The sequence below is a fragment of the Macrosteles quadrilineatus genome, unplaced genomic scaffold (assembly GCF_028750875.1).
Source record: "Macrosteles quadrilineatus isolate MER2022 unplaced genomic scaffold, UCM_ALF_1.0 Scaffold_9__3_contigs__length_116548681, whole genome shotgun sequence".
Lineage (NCBI taxonomy): Eukaryota > Metazoa > Arthropoda > Insecta > Hemiptera > Cicadellidae > Macrosteles > Macrosteles quadrilineatus.
The window spans coordinates 17,353,211-17,374,746 of NW_026542602.1; the positions used below are offsets into that span (position 1 = coordinate 17,353,211).

General features: G+C 38.6%; 2 protein-coding genes across 2 annotated transcripts; one reads left to right on the plus strand and one right to left on the minus strand.

Moving 5' to 3' along the window:
• Positions 1 to 3,574: 3,574 nt before the first annotated feature.
• On the minus strand, positions 3,575 to 20,488 carry LOC129002732 (matrix-remodeling-associated protein 7-like). Its single transcript, XM_054430754.1, has 3 exons — positions 20,114 to 20,488; positions 6,142 to 6,263; positions 3,575 to 3,733 (listed from the first exon to the last, which is right to left on the minus strand). Exons 1-3 carry the CDS (start codon positions 20,315 to 20,317, stop codon positions 3,622 to 3,624), a joined length of 438 nt encoding a protein of 145 aa, XP_054286729.1. The 5' UTR covers positions 20,318 to 20,488; the 3' UTR covers positions 3,575 to 3,621.
• Positions 9,579 to 12,406, plus strand: LOC129002731 (uncharacterized). The gene is made up of 2 exons (XM_054430753.1): positions 9,579 to 11,523; positions 12,274 to 12,406. Exon 1 carries the CDS (start codon positions 9,887 to 9,889, stop codon positions 11,099 to 11,101), a length of 1,215 nt encoding a protein of 404 aa, XP_054286728.1. The 5' UTR covers positions 9,579 to 9,886; the 3' UTR covers positions 11,102 to 11,523; positions 12,274 to 12,406.
• Positions 20,489 to 21,536: the final 1,048 nt, after the last annotated feature.

Below are 21,536 nucleotides of genomic sequence, written 5' to 3' on the forward strand. Positions count from 1 at the left end.
TATACAATTATATATTAAATTATAAAATTAATTTTTTAGTTATAAAATTAATTTTTTAGTTATAAAATTATTTTTTTATTATAAAATATAATTTTTTTAATATGAAGTAATTTTTTAATCATAAAATTAATTGAAAAATTTTTATTGTAAAATTAAATTGTCATAACCTAACCAACCAAACTTGCTGATAATATAAAAAAAAATCGAGATAAAAATTTAATGAAGGTTTACTCAAAATTTTTAATTATAAAATTAATTTTAAAATGTTTTATTATAAAATTAAACTGCCATTACCTAATCAAACTTGCTGATAATATAAAAAAAATATATAAAATAAAAATCGAATGAAGGTTTACTAATTTAAAAAAAAAATAGTGCTATTCGTAAATAAAATTATAAATGCCTCAAATTCTAACAAAAGATGATCAGTTAAGTATTTGCATTCTAAGACAAATTTTTGACAAAAAGTCTGTGTCCCCGCCGGGATTCAATCTGGAGACCTCCAGAATACCAGTCCGAGACGCCACGAACACCGATGGAATCATATCATCTCGTTATACGGTAATGGTGTTCCCTCAAGGGAAGAGTGACGTCATGCCCCCCACTCCTTCTCTAAAGAGGTTCTCATCCATTCGTGACTAGGAAAACGAGGCGCTATACAATTGTTCCCCCCTGGAATTGTACACCACCCAGGTGGCGTCACTGTCTCATTTTCTTGATCAAAACATTGCCAGCACAGAATGTACCAAGGCGGGTCGGAGTTGTACCTCTTAATAAAACATTGATATTGGTATGCACTATTGGTTTCATTATATCCATCGGCATACCATTAAAAACTGGACGGCCCGCGGAATTGTCTCCCCTAATTTGCAACGAGGCTTATTTGGTCAGTGTATGGGGTGTAATTGTATCCCCCTAGAATTGTACCCCCTGTCAGTATACATAGGTGCATATGTCATGGGACATATGACATAGGTCCCATTGCACTTAACCCTTAGGCCGGGGCTACACGGGGCGTATCGTCCGCGCGACAATGTCCCGGCCACACGGAGCGGATGAACCGCTTCCGGTTGGGGTTTCCCAGCCTACGTACTGTAAGATTAGAACAAGGTTTAATTAACTCGTTCTCATGGTAGTCATGGACGAAACACTTATGTTAGTTTGTGCATTAGAAGCGTGTGGTGAGCTAGAGCCTAAGGTTAACCGAAATCATTGGGTCCATCCTTTCACAACCGATAAGTTCCAAACCTTTTATGAGGACATGCGAAACCATAATTCAGAGTTTTTTTGGTTACTATCGCATGTAGATAGCATCGTTTGACGAGCTACTTCAATTGCTTCGACCGCATCATATAACTAAGGAAGATACACTCATGAGAAATGTACAACATGAAATACAACATGATAAATCCCACAGACATGGTTTGTCTTTAACAAGTTCTATTAATTTGTCTGTATCGAACATTTTACACCTATAAACCGAAACGCACAAGCACAAACAAAAAAAAAAAACAACTACAAATGCTTGAAAATGAGCTCCAACCGCGCGGACAATCCGTACAGTATCGTGTGGCCACTCTCATAAGACTACGTGTGTCATCCCCTCCAACGCGACTTATGATCGCGTGGACAATCGACGACATGACATGGACAATCCGCCCAGGCGGCTTAGGATCGTGTGGCCACTCTCATTTGATTCAATGTGTTGTCGGACCATGTGGATGATCCGCGCAGATCGTCCGCGCGGATAATCCGCCTTGTGTGGCCCCGGCCTTAGATATAGTTACATTAAATTATGAATTGTAAAAAAAAAAAAATTGGTTTGTTTGGACCGGAAGCAAAATAAAATAAAATAATAGTATAGTTTACCAGTTTTCCTTCTAGGACTGGAAATACTCCCCTCGTGTGCGCAGAAAAAAATTATAATGTCGGGAATTGTTTACCCCCTTTTGAGTCAGACCTCTTAATGCTCTGAACATGAAATGGACGTGGTAGCAAGACCTATATAATGGGATGCTGATTTCAAACCTAATAAGAATTCAAAATTCAATTAAATAATAAATTAAATTAAATCCATCTGATCGCTATGAAACTCTGGAAAGTTGATCTATACACGGACGAGAAAGTTTTATTTCTACTTGAACTCCGTGAGGAATCCAATTTAATTTAAATAAATAGTAGGCCCTAGAACTCACACATGTGACATAAGTCAAATAAAAAAAAAAATAGTTTACATTTACATAAGACACAAATATTAATATTTTCCCATTGTCACACTAAAGTTTAGGGGTTTTAGCCCAATTCATTCCACTGGGTTATGAGAAAAATATTACAAACAAACAACACAGACAAAGCTCATATTAACTTAAAGAATTGGATTCGCTACTATTTCATTTTAGTGAATTTTCCATTTAGGGAATAAGCTATTACCGTAGGTCTCATGGTAATACCTGGACTCAGGACCGATTTACTTTTACGTTTTGATGTGCCCAAAGACCAAAGACACAATCCGTTCCAATTCATATATATGTGTCCATTAGCACTAACTCAAGCAAAAATGATCAGAGTTCGATGAAATTTGGTAAACCAGCTTGATTGGACCATGGGAATGGGGGGGGATATATTGGGTAAAATTTAATTGGGGTTTTTCATTTATGACCCTCAAATCATGAGCTTTTTAATTTCTTCAAACCATTTTGGAGAGCTTAAAACAACAAACAATTTAGTTAGTTTATTGAAGCATTTATGTACAGATATTAGTTACGGAAACTATTTTAAAGATTGTAAATTAAAAACTCCCATGTTATGCTTTTGGAGAATAAGTAAAACTATTTTAGTCTGCTTGTTAATAACTTGCTAATAAGATTTAATTGGTGGTAGATTATTGTTGCATTCTTTACAATTAAGTCAACATATCAATAACACACACTATCAATACACTATCACAATTGTAATAGACGGAATTATAGAATCATGATAATTAATTGTGTCGGTGGATATAATTGGTGGTAGCTTATTTTAGTATTCTTGACAATTAGGTCAACATATCGATAATGTACACTAACACAATCTGACTAAACATCTGCTTATTTCCGTTTTAGCAAAATTGAAAACAATTAACTGAAAGTAATGTTATTTTTCATGAAAAGTATTTTTGTTTTCTAACTTTCTTAATAAACCCCTCTCTCATTTTCTGGCTTCACAGAGCTCGGGTCGAAAAATGCCCTGGTGATGAAATATACTATTATTGCCCTCCTGAAAATAGTTTCCACATTTCCTACTGTAAGAACTGAGTCATAGAAGATAGAAAGCTAATAACCTCCTTGGGATAGTTAATGCTCAAGCAATATAACACACAAGATAAGAGTGATATGGAATTTATTAAAGAAAATATAAAAAAATAACATTGAAAACATTTATTCAAGTTTTGAACAAAGTATTGATCTCATAAAATATATTTTATACAGGTAATATATTAACAATAAATAAATCTAAATTAGTATAAAAGACTAATTAGGCATTATAATTTAAAACATTTAATTAAAGCCACATGTATTGTTAATAATACAATATGTACAACATAGGTAATAGGACCTACAAAAACCTTGACTTTTGTAAAATCTAACGATAGAGTCTAAGTTGGTCTTCTAATTCTTCCATTGATGAAACTTGATATTTTTCTTGCTGATTTTGAAGGAGCTGGAATATTGCCTCTAACTGTTGTTTCTCAACTCTGAAAAAAACCAACAAAAATTAGTTTTCTAAATTTTCTTTGAGAATACATTTTAATGTAATATATGAGGGTTATCAGAAGTATAGTCTTGGCCAAGCAAGCTGCTATTGGCAAGTTTACCTGAAATAGGAATTTTATCACAGAAGATGAATTATTCTTGATAAGAAAGCTTTGATCTTCCAACACAGTGTTATTAATATAACGGCTGTTTTGCCCTCTCTTTGCTTGGGTAAGCTTTTGACTAATAAAATTAATTTGTCACATGTGTAGCTGTAAAACTTTGGAAAAATCACTAGATTATGGAAATAAACTTCTAATTAAATTATAAACATGTCCTCGCTTTTTGAAAGTAGACAAGTGGGTAGATACAGGGGAGGGGGGGGAGTTAAATTGGATTTTTGTTACCCAGTTCTAATTGTTATAAAGAATATGTTCTTAATCAACAACAAAATTTGGTCTGAAAATTTAAAAGCAAGTTAAACTTTATAAGTAAATGTGTAAAATTATGTTGCGGAAAGCCATGATAACACACTAAGCACAATACGACATTTCTGTTTTCCAATTGACGGTGCCACCAGCTCCCGCTATGACAGTGAGACGTAAAAAAATACACATAAACCCGTGGGTAGACTTAATTTATGAAACTCACTAAGAAGGGGAGGTGTTCAAGATTCAAGAATTTGATAGGTGCATTAGGATTTCTAAAACAAATCTTTGCTAGATGCCCTATATTGGCGGTGGTATACGGTACAGTGATAACAGTGCAATAGCAGTGTGTAGAAACCGAAAGTGACACATTGGAAACCTCTGTTACGATCACAATGAAACCGTAACGATCTTCCGAGATCGCAGCAACATCTACGATCAAACTGTTGTTGTGATTTTTTACATCACACAAAAGCGCTGTAAATGAGTGGAAACCTCGTTTGTAAGCTATTGGAGACAATGATTAACAAATATAAGTTTCCCAGCCGTATTCAACACTGATTCAGGGTCTTTTTTCCCGGTTATCAAAACTTGAGTACATTTTGATACACACACGCAGAATCTCCGGTTAAGGATCTGAATGATAACAAGCAGTTTAATTTCATATACAGTTACACATTATTGCACATTATTACAAAACGTGATCGGAAAGGTTGCAGTATTTGTACACAACATTTAATGTAAACATATCAGTGACAGCTAGAAAAATAATCTTTATCCAAACAGCCGTTTGTTACTTCATAGATGTCGTAGTCTACAAACAGATATTACATTAATGACGTACCATATGTGGTAAACACTGGGAGAAAACTTCACAGAAAAAACGCGCAATATTGGGTTTTTGAACCTCAATTATTTTATTTCAAAAGTAGTGAGGCCATATTTTAATGGCTAAAGACACTGTTGCCAATCCAGTGAATACAAAAAAACTAGCCTATTTGAATCACAATCGATGCTCATGTTTTTCAGGAGAAGGCCACATAAAATGCCTTCTGGGCCGTGACAGACAGACAGACAGAAATTGAGATAAGACTTGTTTAGGCTTCTTTAATTTATAAAACGTAAAAATAACAAAAAAACAATATAATTATGAACAAAGTTCAGACAGAACTCTAATTTTATTTGTATAGATTTTGTGAACCAGCAAGATTGGGTAACAGGAACAAAAGTGTTATAGGGTTTTTAGATTTTCAAAAATTGATTTGTTATAACTTTTACTAAAAAATCATGAAAAAATGCCTAATTTTTATTGCAGCCATTGAGTAAAACTTAAAAATAAAATAAATAAAGCGTTGTTGAAGGCTTTATTGCTAAGGAGAAAATTCCAATAAACTGTACATTTGAAATTCCTTTGTTATTGGTTTTAGTTGCTTGGTCATAGGTTTATTTTTATAAAATTTGGAAAAATTGATTTTTTCCAGACCATACTATTAACATTTTACCAAACAGCAAGCTTTTTTCTTCAATGTAGCAAACCTTACTCATGAAACATAATTTTATTTAAATAGGGAATGATTCTGATACATTTAAGGAAATATTACAGTAAGAATACAATCAGACAAATGAAAATTCACCTTTCTGTGGGTTGCTGTGACAGGGTATTTTATCTTCAAAATTGATGCAAATTGTGCAAAATTGATGCTTAAGTTACATGGAATGGCTTTCTTTTTTCTTACATCGTCTTAACCAATACACCGTCTGTTATTACAGAAGATTAGTTCTTGAGGTTTTTTTTTCAAATATGATCAACAAGTTTTCAAAGTACTTTGGAATAATATTCAAAACACTTTGATTATCATACTTGAAAATGAATAAATGGAGCCTCACAACTATTTAGGCCTATGTGTAGTATTTCTCAGTGAATTGACAACATCAATACATTTAATCAATTATTTCACACGTAGTATTATAAATAAACTTACTCCATTTCTTCCTCAAGTTGTTGCTGAGTCAAGTTTGCAGCTACTTCTTCTGCTAAGGAGTGTCTTTTCTTAATATGAGACATGATATTTTCATCTATTGAATCGTCTTTGCGTTGGGATTCCTGGAACAGTTAAGGAAGTTTAAATGGGGACTGTCTTGAAAAGTTATGAGCATTAAAAAATAAATTCCCACCTCAAAGCATTTTCAAGTCGGTCATCACTTGCAAATTACAAAAGTAGGCTATTATTTCAGCCAAAGATCGGTGATTAGAGAGACAGTAGAAAATTCTATATTCTGTTTCTAGGTGACATGAGGAAGGAAATGCATACAACTAAAATGGTAATATTGGAATATGAAGATATAATACACGAATAATGACGCATGTACTGTTCTCAACGAACATGCCAATAAACATTATTGTCTATTGTCTATAGGCTATTGAATAAATGTTGTCTAATTAAAGTAAGTTATAATGACTTTTAAAAGATTCCCAACTTTTTGTCAATCATTTGCTTTCACTTCATTAATATTAACTTAAAGTTAGCCTATTAGCCTGCCACAGAGCAGTTTACTGTCTTTAAAGGAATTGGAGTGAACCTGTCATGGCTGGTGGTTACAACGATGATATTTGTCCAGTCTGTAAAACTACTGTTTGTGATGATATTTGTCCAGTCTGTAAAACTACTGTTTGTGATGATGGAAAAGGAGTTTGTTGTGAATTCTTCTGTTTTAAATGGTTTCATTGTGAGTGTGTGAATATAAGCAGTGAGGAATACAATTGTATGAGTCTGTAAGGTAACAAGTCCAAGTGGGCTTGCAGTGATTGTGAGGTTAAGTTTGACAAAGTCATCAAGAACGTTGACTATATTGAGGGCTTAATTGAGCTGAAATCCACAGTATTGAATTTGATTCAAATTGTTAAGGGAATAGCATCTGATAATATTGCTGTCAACAATAAACTAGACTCGATTCTTAACTCGCAAATTAGGCTAGTTGATCCTTTAAATAGGCCTAAGACTAATGATAAAAACTCTGATACAACTGGCACACTGTCTTCCACGGAGGTTGGCATTGCATCTGCTAATAGTTTGGAGCTAATAAACAGCGAGGTTGAGGCTAAGTCCTTTGCCCAGGTAACAAGAGGTTCAAGTAACAAGGCTGTTTCTGATTGTGCTTCCACCTCTGGACAACGTGTACTACATAAGCAGTGCTGAACAGTGGCAAACAGCTGGTAAGAAAAGACATTTAAAGCGTGATGGACTAAAGCCCAGTATTAATTCTAAGCATATTGGTTCCACTAAACAACAGTCTCTACAAATCATCGGGACCAATAAAACTCTAGACTCTACAAAGGTTCGTGCGGTAGGTAAACTTTCATCGATTTTTGTTTCCAGACTCGCCGTAGATTGTGTGAAGGAAGATATTTCAGACTTTCTTAACAAATCTGGTATTCAGGGTGATGTGGTTCCTCTCAAACCTAAACACAATACCTACACTTCTTTTAAAATAGGCATTCCTGCCAACCTAACCTCAAAAGTGTTGAATGAATCCTTTTGGCCAGAGGGTGCACTCGTTAGAGAATTTGTTACTAAGCCTAGATTTCAACGTAACTTTATAAACTCTCAACTTTGTAAGGGAGTCGGCAGCCAAAGTTGGCACAGCCCTAAACAACATGGAATTCCTAAACATTTGCTTACTATTTTTAAATGTCCAGTGTCTATGCTACACCCGTGTTATGGAACTTGAAATGATGCTCACTGATAACAAATACAAAATATTATGCTTGTCGGAACACTGGTTGAGTGATGAACATATTAAGCTTGTGAACATTAAGGGTTATTTTTATGTTTCAGCTTTTTGTCGTTCTCAACGCAGGCAAGGCGGAGTTGCTATATTTGCTTCCCAAGAACTTAGTGACTCATTTATTTTTATCAATGTAAATAGTTTTTGTTTAGAGTTACATCATGAGTTTGTCTGCGTTCATTTCCCGGCTATGAACATTGTCCTTATTGGTGTCTATAGGTCCCCTGATGGTGATCCAGGAATGTTTTTGTCTAGCTTTGAGAACCTTATTTTGTAGGCAACAAGAGGGCAACAAACCATATTATCCTGGGTGGTGACATGAACATTAATGTGTTGAAAAAAAACCGTTTGTCTGAAGATTTTATAAACTTGTTAAAATCACTGAATCTTTACTGTACTGTCTGGGTGCCGACTCGTGAGAACTCTTGTCTGGACAATGTTGCCACAGATCTTCCTCGTGAAGATTTTAAAGTAGAGGTGGTGAAACATGCCATAGGTGACCATGATGGCATTCAGTTTAGTCTCGGTATCCCTCTGTCCAAGAATAAAGATCCTTATATTGCTAGGACTTGTCGACCGATTACTCTTGATAAAACATATCACTTTATAGTTGCTCTCAACTCAGTTGATTGGAATATTTTACTTGCGGGTAATGCTAATGTTATTTTTAGTAATTTTTTAAGAATATTTATTTTGCTCTTTCAAGAATCTTTAACTAAAAAAGTGTCTAGACCGAAGAATACAAAGCATCCACTGGCTCCGGAGTGGAAATCAGAGACTATTGTAATATTGAGAAGATGGTTGCTTCTTTCTTACGATATTTATGGACAAGAAAAAACCCTTGATGCCAAGAGGAGGTATCAAGCGATAAAGAAAGATTACCAGGTGAGTTTAGTACGGTCAAAACAAGAATACAATGCCAATTTCATTGAGTCCTCTCAAAATTCTTGTGCTGCCGCTTGGTCTGTCATCAAAAAAGAGGGGGCCCCTGCAAAAGCAAAACCAACTACTAGACTTTCTGCTGAGGAGCTGAATGATTTCTTCATTAATTCTGTCCAACAGACTCGGGATGCAATTGGTAGGCCTACCCCACCAACCCCCGCTGTAAACCTCCTAGCCCAGCATCCTAGACCAACATGTTCTTTTAACATTGAACCTGTCTCTTGTGAGAAAGTGCTATCTGTTGTACATAAGTGAATAGCTCTAGAAGTATGGATGTTTTTGATATCTCTGCAATCTTAATTAAGAATGTGATTTATCATATTGTAGTTCCACTCACCTATTGTATCAATCTTTGTATCAAGGAGGGTGTTCTTCCAGATGTCCTAAAAACAGCCAGAGTAGTCCCTGTCCATAAAAAGGGGAACCATGTGCCTGAAAATTTTAGACCTGTATCTATTCTCCCTGTGTTTGGTAAGATTTTTGAAGGTATAATTAAGGATCAAATGTTACCTTATTTTGAAAGTAATGGACTGCTTGTGTCAGCCCAGTATGGTTTCAGATCAGGTGGTGAGAGGTAAGCGTAAGCTCCTCAGGGAGGGGGAGCTGTCTATGACAGCTCCTCCTCCAAGACCGCTGTGAGTCGACTTTGTTCAGCAAAGTCGTATTGTGCTATGCACAGCCTGCAAGGGGTGCCTCTGCACTCGCTGAAGGCAGCGGATCTAGCGCTGGCTGTGTCGTGACTAGACAGCCCTAGGGTAGGGAGCGGCTGCTCTAGTACTGGCCTTGGGCGGAGGTGACAATCACCAATCCGGCCAAGGCCCAGATAGCTAATGTTACCGCCAACTGTTACAGGTATGTGTGCAGCTGTGACAGGACTGAGCTGGAGACGATGAGGGGTCCTACCCCGAAAGGGTCCAGTCTTGGATATTAGCAGGCGTAGTGAGTGGGTCACGGTTCGGCTGCTAAACTGCTAACTTTTTTGCTTTTCTTGTTTTAGTAATGGCTGAAAGTAAACGAACGGAATCATTACCCCAGGTGGGTACCTGCTCAAGCGGGGAATCCCACTCCTCCTTTTTGGAGGACAAGCCCATGGATTCTGGGGAGGGCAACGATCAGCTTTCCTTTAACAATGATAATGTTACTGTGCAGAACACCGCTATGGAGACGGAACCTGGGGAGATCCTGGACTCGCCAGAGGTCTTCTCGAGAAGTTCCTTAACAGCAAGAACTCCACCCAATTCATCTACTGATGTGCTTGAGCTTTGCCACAGGTTAGATGCAGACCTGAATAAGCCACTAAACACCAGCAGTGCTGGCGACTCTCCATCTCTGGCGGATGTTTCGTCCGACTCTGAGATCACTTTTACAGTTATGACCAAAACTGAGTACAATATGTCTGTTAGAGAAAAGAAAAAGGCTGAGGGCACGTGGATCCCTAACAGACAGTGGAGAAAGAGGAAGCGAGAGTCCTTGAGTTCTCCTGGGGAAGGTTCAGGCGTATCACCGATGCGTAGAACCGGATCCGATAGTAACCCTGGGTCGTCTCAAAATCCTCCTTCTAAGAGAAATAAAAACTCTAATCAATCAGCAGATGGACTCGTTGCAGGAAAGGCCAGCTACAGAGATCAGCTTGTGGGTCACAAGTTGGCAGTAGCTCCAGCGGCCTATCCCGATGCGAGATTCTCTGTTGAGGAATGTGATTTGTTGCAGGACAAACTGATGGAGTTGGTGTTTGGTGATGACGGCGCCAACATTCCTCATCAGTTTGAAAAAATTTACCATGAGAAGGGTGCTCTTGTCGTAACTTGTGGTAATTCTGAAACAACTGACTGGCTAAAGAGGGTGGCACCGAAGCTGGCGCTGGGAAGTGAGGGGAGTATGGAGGTCATTGTAGCAGACTATAAGGATCTGTTGCGCACGACCAAAGTGCTCCTACGCACTGACAGGCGCTTGGCCAAGGTCGAAGCCTCTAAAGTGTTTGTTCAGATTGAGCGACAAAATCCTGGTGTCACGACAAAGGACTGGCGCGTCATTGGTGGGAAGAGGAAGGATGATCATCAGATTCTTGTTCTTGCTATTGATGAAATGAATGCGCAGGTTCTGAAAGATCGTGGCTGGATTATCTATCTGGGTCTGGGGAAAATACAGCTCAGAGTTATCTCTGGTGCTCCCTCTGATGACTCAGGTCCTTCAAGCGAACCTACAACACAGTAAGGCTGCCACGGCTGTGTTCTGTCTGAGCACGGTTAAGCAGTCCTTAGATTATGCCTTGATTCAAGAACCCTGGATCAATAATTTTAGAATTGCGGGGATGGGAACTATAAAGGGTAGCATCTTCTCTGCATCTGTACCACACCCTAGAACTTGCATTTGGGTTAAAGAGGGGCTAAAATGTAATCCAGTTCTAGAGCTTTGTTCGAGGGACGTAACAGTAATTAAGACTGTATGTACTAAATCCAACATAAATCTGCTGCTGGCCTCTGTTTACATGCCACAGGGCGACGATGGACTGCTCCCATCGGCCGAGGTCAGAAGATTGGTCGACCTCGCACACGAGTCTGGATCTGAACTCGTGATAGGCTGCGACTCCAATGCCCATAATACGGCCTGGGGATGCAGGGACACTAACAACCGAGGTAGGTCACTTCTAGAATACATAGCTTCTTGCGGCCTACTTGTTGCAAATGTAGGCTCAGAACCAACTTTTTTAAGCAGGATAGGCCAATCAGTAATTGATCTTACCCTGTGTTCGGCGGGTATGGCTGACAGGATTATTGACTGGTCAGTGTCCCTTGAGCCATCCCTGTCTGATCATAGGCACATTGTCTTCGGGTTGGGGAATTTCTGCGGCGAGGTTCGCTTATTCAGGAGCCCAGTTAAAACCGACTGGGCATCCTTCAGAGCTGATCTTCGGGGCAGAATTGCCTCGAACCTGAACACATCTCCTATTAACACAGTTGATGCGCTTGACGAGGCGGCAGATCGTCTAACTAGGTGCATAGTTACATCCTTTGAGGATAATTGTCCTTTTAGCAAGGGAAAGAGCAACAGGGCTAGTTGGTGGGGTCCTGAACTTGCCTCTCTTAGGAAGAGAGTAAGGGCCCAATTTAGGCGAGCAAAGATAACCAATAATTGGGATACATACCATACAACTCTCACAGAATATAACCATGCAGTACGTAAGGCCAAAAGGCTCTCATGGAAAAATTTTTGTGGAAATTTAGAGAGTATCAAGGATACTTCTAGAATACATAAGGTACTTGTTAGAGACAGGCATGTTACTTTGGGTGCCGTTGAGGGACCGGATGGTGTAATGGCTTTTGAACCTACCGAAATACTAAAGGTTATGGTAAAAACTCATTTCCCTGGTTGTATTGTTTCTGAAGTGCAGCAGGAGGAGGTGAGTCCAGAGCGGCCTAACCTGGGCCGTCGTGCCACTCATTCTATGTGGAGCACTGCTTGCCGCATAGTCACCTTCAGCAAGGTAAGATGGGCTGTTGGCTTATTACGACCCTTCAAATCGCCGGGTCCTGATGAGGTAAGACCTGCTTGTTTGCAGGAGGGTCTTGATACAATTATACACCCACTCTGTAAACTTTTCAGAGCCAGCTTAGCGTTAGGACACATTCCCTTAGGGTGGTGTAATTCGCGTATCGCATTTATTCCTAAACCAGGAAGGGATAGTTACACTGACCCTAAGTCATTCAGACCCATTTCTCTATCTTCTTTCTTTCTTAAGATCCTAGAGAAGTTGGTCTCAAGATATATGATGGATACAGCTCTTAGGACACATCCTTTACATATTAATCAGCATGCGTATGTCTCAGGAAGATCATGCGAGACTGCGTTGCACCAACTTGTAAGCAAGATTGAGAAAGCTCTAGAGAGCAGTGAAGTGGCCCTGGGTGCCTTTCTCGATATTCAAGGTGCTTTTGACAATACTGGTACTCCAGCGATTCTTAATGCGGTGAGAGCAAGAGGTTTTCACGGTATAATATGTAGATGGATTGAATCCTTGCTTCTCAGTAGGAAGGTTAGGCTCTCACTCCACAATGATACGATCGAGGCAAGAACTACTCGAGGATGTCCTCAGGGGGGGGTTCTTTCTCCTCTACTTTGGAATTTGGTAGCAGACGACCTTATAAGGACCCTCAACGAAAGTGGGGTTTTCGCCTTAGGTTATGCTGATGATGTTGCAATCCTTGTGGTTGGAAAGTTCCACGGAACCATAACTGACCTTATGAATAGAGCTTTAAGGGTAGTGGACCGTTGGTGCCAGGATGTTGGGCTCTCTATAAATCCCAGGAAAGTTGTAATGGTACCCTTCACAAGAAGGAGGAAACTGGACGGGATCGGCCCACTAAGACTGCAGGGTACTGTAATAGAGCTGCAGAATCAGGTGAAGTATCTTGGTGTAATTTTGGACAGATCACTTCACTGGGGACCACACCTTCAAAAAGTCATTGAGCGTGGCAAATGGTCCCTTATGGCATGCAGGCGGATGGTAAGTGGCACATGGGGGTTACAGCCTAAACTTATGCACTGGCTGTATGTATCTGTTGTTCGACCCGCCCTTACATATGGTTCGCTTGTGTGGTGGCCAAAGATGGAATCAACTATAGCTGTCAAAGCTTTAGCAGGAGTTCAGAGGCTTGCTCTTATTATGATAACTGGGGCAGTAAGTAGCTGTCCTGGAGCGGCACTTGACTGTCTGCTTGACATGCTACCTATTGACATTTATATTAAGGTGGTAGCAAGTAAAACAGCCCAACGCCTTAGATGCGAAAACTTATGGATAGCCTCAGGGAACAATAAAGGGCACTCTAAAATTGTTCAGGTGGTACATAATGATGAATTGGACTTACCTTCAGATCACATGTCCAAAAAATACTCCTTTGGAAAGCCTTTCAAAGTACTAATACCAGATAGGAAGGATTGGTCTGGCGGAAAAGGACCCATACCCACAGGTGACTTAGAATGCTATACTGATGGTTCTAAGATCAAAAATGGGGGCACTGGAGCAGGTGTGCATTGGATGAATGGAGGCACTGGTATTTGTCTTCCAATGGGGGTGTACCCAACTGTCTTTCAAGCGGAGGTCACTGCCATTCTAGTTTGTGCTCAAGAACATCTTAACAAAGATATCAGAGACAAAACAATCAATATCTTTACTGATAGTCAAGCGACCTTAAAAGCATTAAACTCTTACGAATTCAACTCCAGGCTCGTGTGGGATTGTCTTGCTTCTGTGTCTGAGTTGGGTAGGAGAAATGACCTTACGCTTTGCTGGGTACCAGGACACTCAGGCATTGAAGGAAATGAAGCTGCAGACAGATTGGCAAATACTGCCTCTGCGACATCATTGTTAGGCCCGCAACCCTTCTGTGGCATCTCACGAAACAGTGTATGTTCTGCGATTGCGTCATGGGCCAAGGAAAAGCATCGCAAACGCTGGGTCGATGTTCCCCTTCTTAGGGTCAGCAAGCTTACTCTGTTTAGGCCTTCCAAAAAGGTTGCCTGTGACCTCTTGAGACTAGACAGACGAAGAATTAAATTAATTGTTGAACTGATAACTGGTCATGGAAGATTCAGGAAACATCTACAACGGATGGGCTTATATGATGGTGAACCGATCTGTAGGTACTGTGATAGGTCAGAAGAGACAGCTGATCACTTACTCTTTGATTGTATTGAGCTCTCTGACGCTAGATTGATAACTCTTGGAAATATGGCTAGAGGTAGATTTCTTCCTGAGGATGAACTAATTGGGAAGCTACAGGCATTCATTGGGCGCCTCAACTTGTAGGTCAACAAGAAAGCAATTAAGTATCTGGGGTGCGCAATAATTCGATTTCGGATGAAGTGCTTTAAGGTCTCGACCTGCCCCTGTCAGATAAGATAAGATAAGATAAATCACTGAATCTTTACTGTACTGTCTGGGTGCCGACTCGTGAGAACTCTTGTCTGGACAATGTTGCCACAGATCTTCCTCGTGAAGATTTTAAAGTAGAGGTGGTGAAACATGCCATAGGTGACCATGATGGCATTCAGTTTAGTCTCGGTATCCCTCTGTCCAAGAATAAAGATCCTTATATTGCTAGGACTTGTCGACCGATTACTCTTGATAAAACATATCACTTTATAGTTGCTCTCAACTCAGTTGATTGGAATATTTTACTTGCGGGTAATGCTAATGTTATTTTTAGTAATTTTTTAAGAATATTTATTTTGCTCTTTCAAGAATCTTTAACTAAAAAAGTGTCTAGACCGAAGAATACAAAGCATCCACTGGCTCCGGAGTGGAAATCAGAGACTATTGTAATATTGAGAAGATGGTTGCTTCTTTCTTACGATATTTATGGACAAGAAAAAACCCTTGATGCCAAGAGGAGGTATCAAGCGATAAAGAAAGATTACCAGGTGAGTTTAGTACGGTCAAAACAAGAATACAATGCCAATTTCATTGAGTCCTCTCAAAATTCTTGTGCTGCCGCTTGGTCTGTCATCAAAAAAGAGGGGGCCCCTGCAAAAGCAAAACCAACTACTAGACTTTCTGCTGAGGAGCTGAATGATTTCTTCATTAATTCTGTCCAACAGACTCGGGATGCAATTGGTAGGCCTACCCCACCAACCCCCGCTGTAAACCTCCTAGCCCAGCATCCTAGACCAACATGTTCTTTTAACATTGAACCTGTCTCTTGTGAGAAAGTGCTATCTGTTGTACATAAGTGAATAGCTCTAGAAGTATGGATGTTTTTGATATCTCTGCAATCTTAATTAAGAATGTGATTTATCATATTGTAGTTCCACTCACCTATTGTATCAATCTTTGTATCAAGGAGGGTGTTCTTCCAGATGTCCTAAAAACAGCCAGAGTAGTCCCTGTCCATAAAAAGGGGAACCATGTGCCTGAAAATTTTAGACCTGTATCTATTCTCCCTGTGTTTGGTAAGATTTTTGAAGGTATAATTAAGGATCAAATGTTACCTTATTTTGAAAGTAATGGACTGCTTGTGTCAGCCCAGTATGGTTTCAGATCAGGCCGTTCCACAATCGATGCAGTTGAAGTTCTGACTGGGGTTGTTTTAAAATCATTTGAGAGTGGAGGCTTTGCTGGGGCCACGATGTGTGACCTCAGCAAGGCTTTTGACACCGTGGACCACAAAATTTTGCTTGACAAACTCCATTTTTATGGAGTTAGGGGTAAGGGTTTGGACTTACTGGGATCATACTTGGGCGGGCGCAGACAGTTTGTCTCTGTAAATGGTCAGTCCTCTGTTGTCAAATCTTTAACTCATGGCGTCCCACAGGGGTCTGTCCTTGGGCCCTTGCTTTTCAACATAATGATAAATGACCTTCTTTGCATTTGGGAGAGGGGGTTGTTTGCTATGCAGATGACACTACTCTGATTGGGGTAAATGATAACTTAAATGTCCTGCAGGGCACTATGTCTCAGGCTCTCCAAATGGCCTCGGCGTGGTTCCGAGCTAACTTTCTCTTCCTGAATGAGAGTAAGACTCAGTCCATAATATTTAGTCTTAGACAGCATAAGCAAGATGTCATAAGCGTTAAACTACTTGGATTAATGTTGGATCCTAAGCTGGATTGGAATAGTCACATATCTTTAGTATGTAGTAGACTTTCCAGGGTTATTCACTTGCTCAGGAACTTGAAGAACTCTGTACCCACTGAATGGCTAAGAACTGCCTACCTTATTTTTTTCAGAGCATAATTCTTTATGGTTTAAGACTTTGGGGTGGCACTCCGGGAGTCGAGAGGGTTTTGACGCTCCAAAAGGCGACAGTCAGAATCTTGGCAGGTGCTGATTTTCTAGACCACTGCAAATCTATCATTATTTCTGAATCCGTTATGACAGTGTACAGTTTATATATTTACCAATCTCTTCTGTATACTAAGCAGGAGTCAGGCTCTCTCGAACTCCGAAGTGATATCCACCCTCAAAATACTAGGAGGAAGGACGACTTGAATGTACCCTATGTTAGATTAAGAAAGGTCCAATCTAGCTATTGTATACAGAGATACAAGTTGTTTAACAAACTCCCTTGTACAGCTCTGAACCTGTCGGAAGCAAAATTCAAAAAGGGGATGGAATCTCTTCTGTTGGCAAATCCGATTTACTCATTCAAAGAGTATTTTGAAATTTCACCTGGCCAAGTAAGTAAGTTTTTTAGCCAATGAGTGCCAATGTGTGATGATAAATAAGTTTTGTTTTTGTTTTTCAATTCTCTGCATGGTGTGTTGCAGGCTTAGGCTAAGATTGATGTAGCCTATTGACGTTTCCTTGTACATATTATGCTTTCAGGAAATAAATCATTCTCATTCTCTCATTCTCATTGCCCTAGGGAAGTAGCTATTACCGTAGGTGGAATATTAAGACCCAGACCCAGGACCTATATACTTTTTCATTTTTATGTCCCTAGCCGCCAAAAGCACTATTAGCTCACAAATAAGTTCACAAATCAGGAGACGGAATGAGACCAATTGTTTCATGCATTAATTCTCCGACTCATCTACTCTCAAAATAGTTAGTACCTAAATGGTTAGTAGAAAATCTAAAAATTTTAGAACCATTTCCCTCATCTTATCTTACTAATATTATAAATGTAAAAGTTTGTGTGTTTGTTTGTTTGAAGTTCAATCACGCAATAACTACTGGACGGATTGGGCTGAAATTTGGCATGATGATGGCTAACACTCCCGATTAACATACCGTATATGCCTATTCTTATCTCAAAAAAATTCCTATTCTTTCAGGGCCAAAAATTATAGTAACCCATTTTTACCCCATAAAACCTCCAATAAAACCCTGTTCCTACGTAATATTAAACGTAGAGGTTAACTGTAAGATAGGACCATGAGGTCCTAAGTTCGCCTCGAAGGATTTTCATTGCATTTCGTTTCGTTTCGTTTCTTTCATTTCCATTTCATTTCATTTTCATTTTCATTTTCATTTGATTTCATTTCCCATGGTCCGATCATGCTGGTTTGCGCGCTCATTCTAGTTTATCCTGCTCTACACCTTCAAACCAAATTTTATCAAAATCAAACCAAAATTACTCAAGTTATTGTGTTCACGGACACATCTTATGTACGTATGAAAGAGGATGTTTGGTTTGTATAGGTACCGGTAGCCTATTTGTTTGTAGGCCTATATACAGGGTGGGGCAGGGTCATCCCTAATTTTGAAAGTGCATTAAAAGATAACTAAAAATGTTAGAATCAAACTTCATATTGTGATTAAAAGGTTAGATCTGGGAGTTTATTTTAATATAACTTTAGGCTACTTGATTTTAAACAGCATATCCTGCAAGTGGTGTCACTAATCATAAATGCACTGCTGTCTTCTAGTTCTGGAGTTCAACATAACTCTGTGAAGCATTATTTGTTGTGGGATGCGGCCAACTTCTTGGCAAATTGCAACCTTCAATTCGTAGGCCAGTTTCTTAACTAAGCTACGCTAATATCGATTGAAAATGTCAATTAATAATTGATATATTTAACTAAGTATAGTATCAATTATAAAATGAAACTGTCATAACCTAACCTCACTAACCAAACTTGCTGGAAAGTTAAAAAATTGAATGAAGGTTTTCAAATTGAATCGATAGCTTCAATGGATATTAGCGTAGCCTAGTTAAGAAACTGTACTCGCAAAAAGAAAAACATTATTCAATTCCATGTAAGTAAGTTTCCATGTGGCTTCTAGTTGATAATATGGAAGTAACTTAACCCTCCGAGTGTCATGCGTCGCTGCAGCAACGCGTAACACACTTTGTGTAGTGTCATGCGTCGCTGCAGCGACTCACGAACACTGTTTACGGCAAAGGCTCTATGGCTGACTGAATCGGATTGAACTGGATCGAGTTAGGTATCGTTCTTTTCCTTAAAATTTAAGCTTTCTCCAGAGGTCTGTCTCAGCGCTGTATGTTCTCCGAGCCGATCGTAATTGTAGCAGACAGCTGACGTGCGTATTCGTAAACAGCTTGGTTATCCTCGGACCGATGACTGATGTGTTTTATTACGTTTATCATTGTTTTAGTGTTAAAAATCAAAAGTAGTGATATACGTGGTGCATTATAAGAAGATTTAAGTGATTTTGAAGGGCTGGTTGATGATCCTGAAGAAGTAGGTAGTGATATTGATGTAAATTATCAGCCAGATTCCTAGCTATGGTTAGGCTATGCATTCTTAGCTAAACGCAATGTACTGAAATCTGTTTTTCACTCATAACTTATTTAAGTTATTTGATAACTTACCTCACTATGTGATTATATATTTGTAATCCTCATAAAATTTAGAACAAAGTGGCTATTTTCAAATATTTATAGGCCTATAATTTATACAATTTCATTGAGCGCGAACTTATTTTTTTTTGAAAATTTTCCAAAATTTTTCTTCTACCCAAAAAATTCTTTTTAAACAAATGTTCTTTATGTTTTATATATAGGCAGAGGATACGCGTCCGGTAACCGGACGTGGATTAGACGTCCGGCAATTACTGTCATAACCTAACCTAACCAACCAAACTTGCTGATAGTGAAAAAATCGAATTAAGGTGAAATTCTTTCTCTATAAAAAAAATTATTAATGCCAAAAATTCTAATAAAAGATGTACAGTTAAGAATAAATGGTATTCAATGCAAAACTCTTCGACAAAAAGTTAAAGTCATCAATGGGATTCGAACCCTGGACCTCTTGTATATCAGCCGAGCACCTTATCCACTACACCACGAACACCGATGGCTGGTCATTGTATTGTTGTGGTAAAGGCGTTCCAGGCTCCCGCAACCCCATGACGTCATTGCCGTACGCCTTATCCACGTCCGGTTACCGGACGCGTATCCTCTATGTTATATATAATATTGAAGCCCATGATTTTCCAAACAAAATGGTAGGTATATTAATGAACAGTATAATTAACATTGTTTTTAAGCTTCTCAGATCCGTTTTAATAAAACCTTGCAAATGAGCTAAAAATAGGCAGACATTAAGGCCAAAACAAGGGACACTCGGAGGGTTAAAAGCAATAAACTTAAGCTTCTCACTTCCACCTTGGAATCGATGAGATATCACTGTTTAGAGTACCAGTATGCCTGATAAAGCGTCGGTAGGAATTTGGTTAACTTTTTATAAGTCAAAAGAAAATCTCACACTGGTTATGGTTTGGCTACAGGGTAGGGCTGGATTTTACCTAATGTCCCTTACCTTGAGATCTGAGGTTTCCTCTTCAATCTGTCCCTCACTAATGCTTGAATTAACACCAGAATCTTCTAGTTTTGCCGATGAATATTTTTGATACCACCATGTAATAATAATGGATAAAACTGTAATTAAAACACTCGCAATATAATAAACTGACAAATTGATATTGTGTATTGATAAATTTTCAAGTATTGAATCATTAATCATTCTATAACGTAGGCCTAATGTTAAAATAATATGTTTTATTTGATCAGAGTAAATAATTTCTGGCTAGTGAAAATTTGAAAATATCTCGGTAAAATAAACATTAGGCCTATATTTGTGTTAAGTACTGTGTGACTGTGAGTGAAGACTGAACTCTCGAAGAGTGAAAGTGAAGCTCAGACAGACGACAGAAGCAAGCAGATGCTACCTATAAAATAAATAAACAAAGAACAAAAAAAAAGTCAACAGCAACAAAACTAACTTAGCAGAAATATAGAAAATCACAAACATATGACAGCAAAAAAGCGCTTTACTCTTTTCTAATTGTCAGCAGGCAATAACATATACCATGAAACTTAAGAACATGCAGGTATGTAAGTAGGTAGGTCTCATGGTCTAATTAATGCAGGTTCATGGTGGAAGTTCCACCATGAATGCAGCAATGCAGGTAGTAATTAGCATAGACTAACCAATACTAACTTAAGGTTGCCTTGGTACATGCAGTTGTCTGCTTCCAATATTGAGTGGAGCTAGCATATTATTGAAGGTTATTATTAATATGTGCAATATAAATAAATGCTATTACCATTACTGAACAATTAAAAAGCATTTTACATTTTTTGGCCTCTGGGTCTGGTCCCCTTTTTACTTTCTCCCCCTATACATAGTATATGGTGAAAGTATTGTTTTCGTCAAAAATTTTGAGTTTGAGCTTTGAGTGGATATATCCGTTTTGGGTCCCCCTGGACCCCCAAAAAATGTTTTCACCACACTATGATGTTTTTAGCTGTTTTACATACGTAAATTGGTGGCTGAAAGTTACGATTTGCTGGCCATGCCAGCTCTGTCATCGGCTTTGGGGACCGAGCAGGTTTTTACATCCCTATGGCCGCAAAATCAGCTACCCACATACTTTCTTAAAACATGAATGCATATTAAATACACAATCAGTATCCATAGCATTGTAATAGAATTTTTTTATTGTCACCGCTGCCTAGCAACTACTGTATTTATTATTTATTTTGCTAATTCCTCAAATTATTTCTTCACATAACCTTAAAGTTGTAGTTGTGTTGACTGTTAGTGTACATTATTATTGTGTGGAATAGTGGTAATAGGGTATAGTGTGGTGAAAAAAATTATTCGTACCACGGGCCGAAATGGTTTTGCAGCTCTCGATCGATTTAAGTTCTCGACTTCGTCTTGAACTTAAAAAACTATC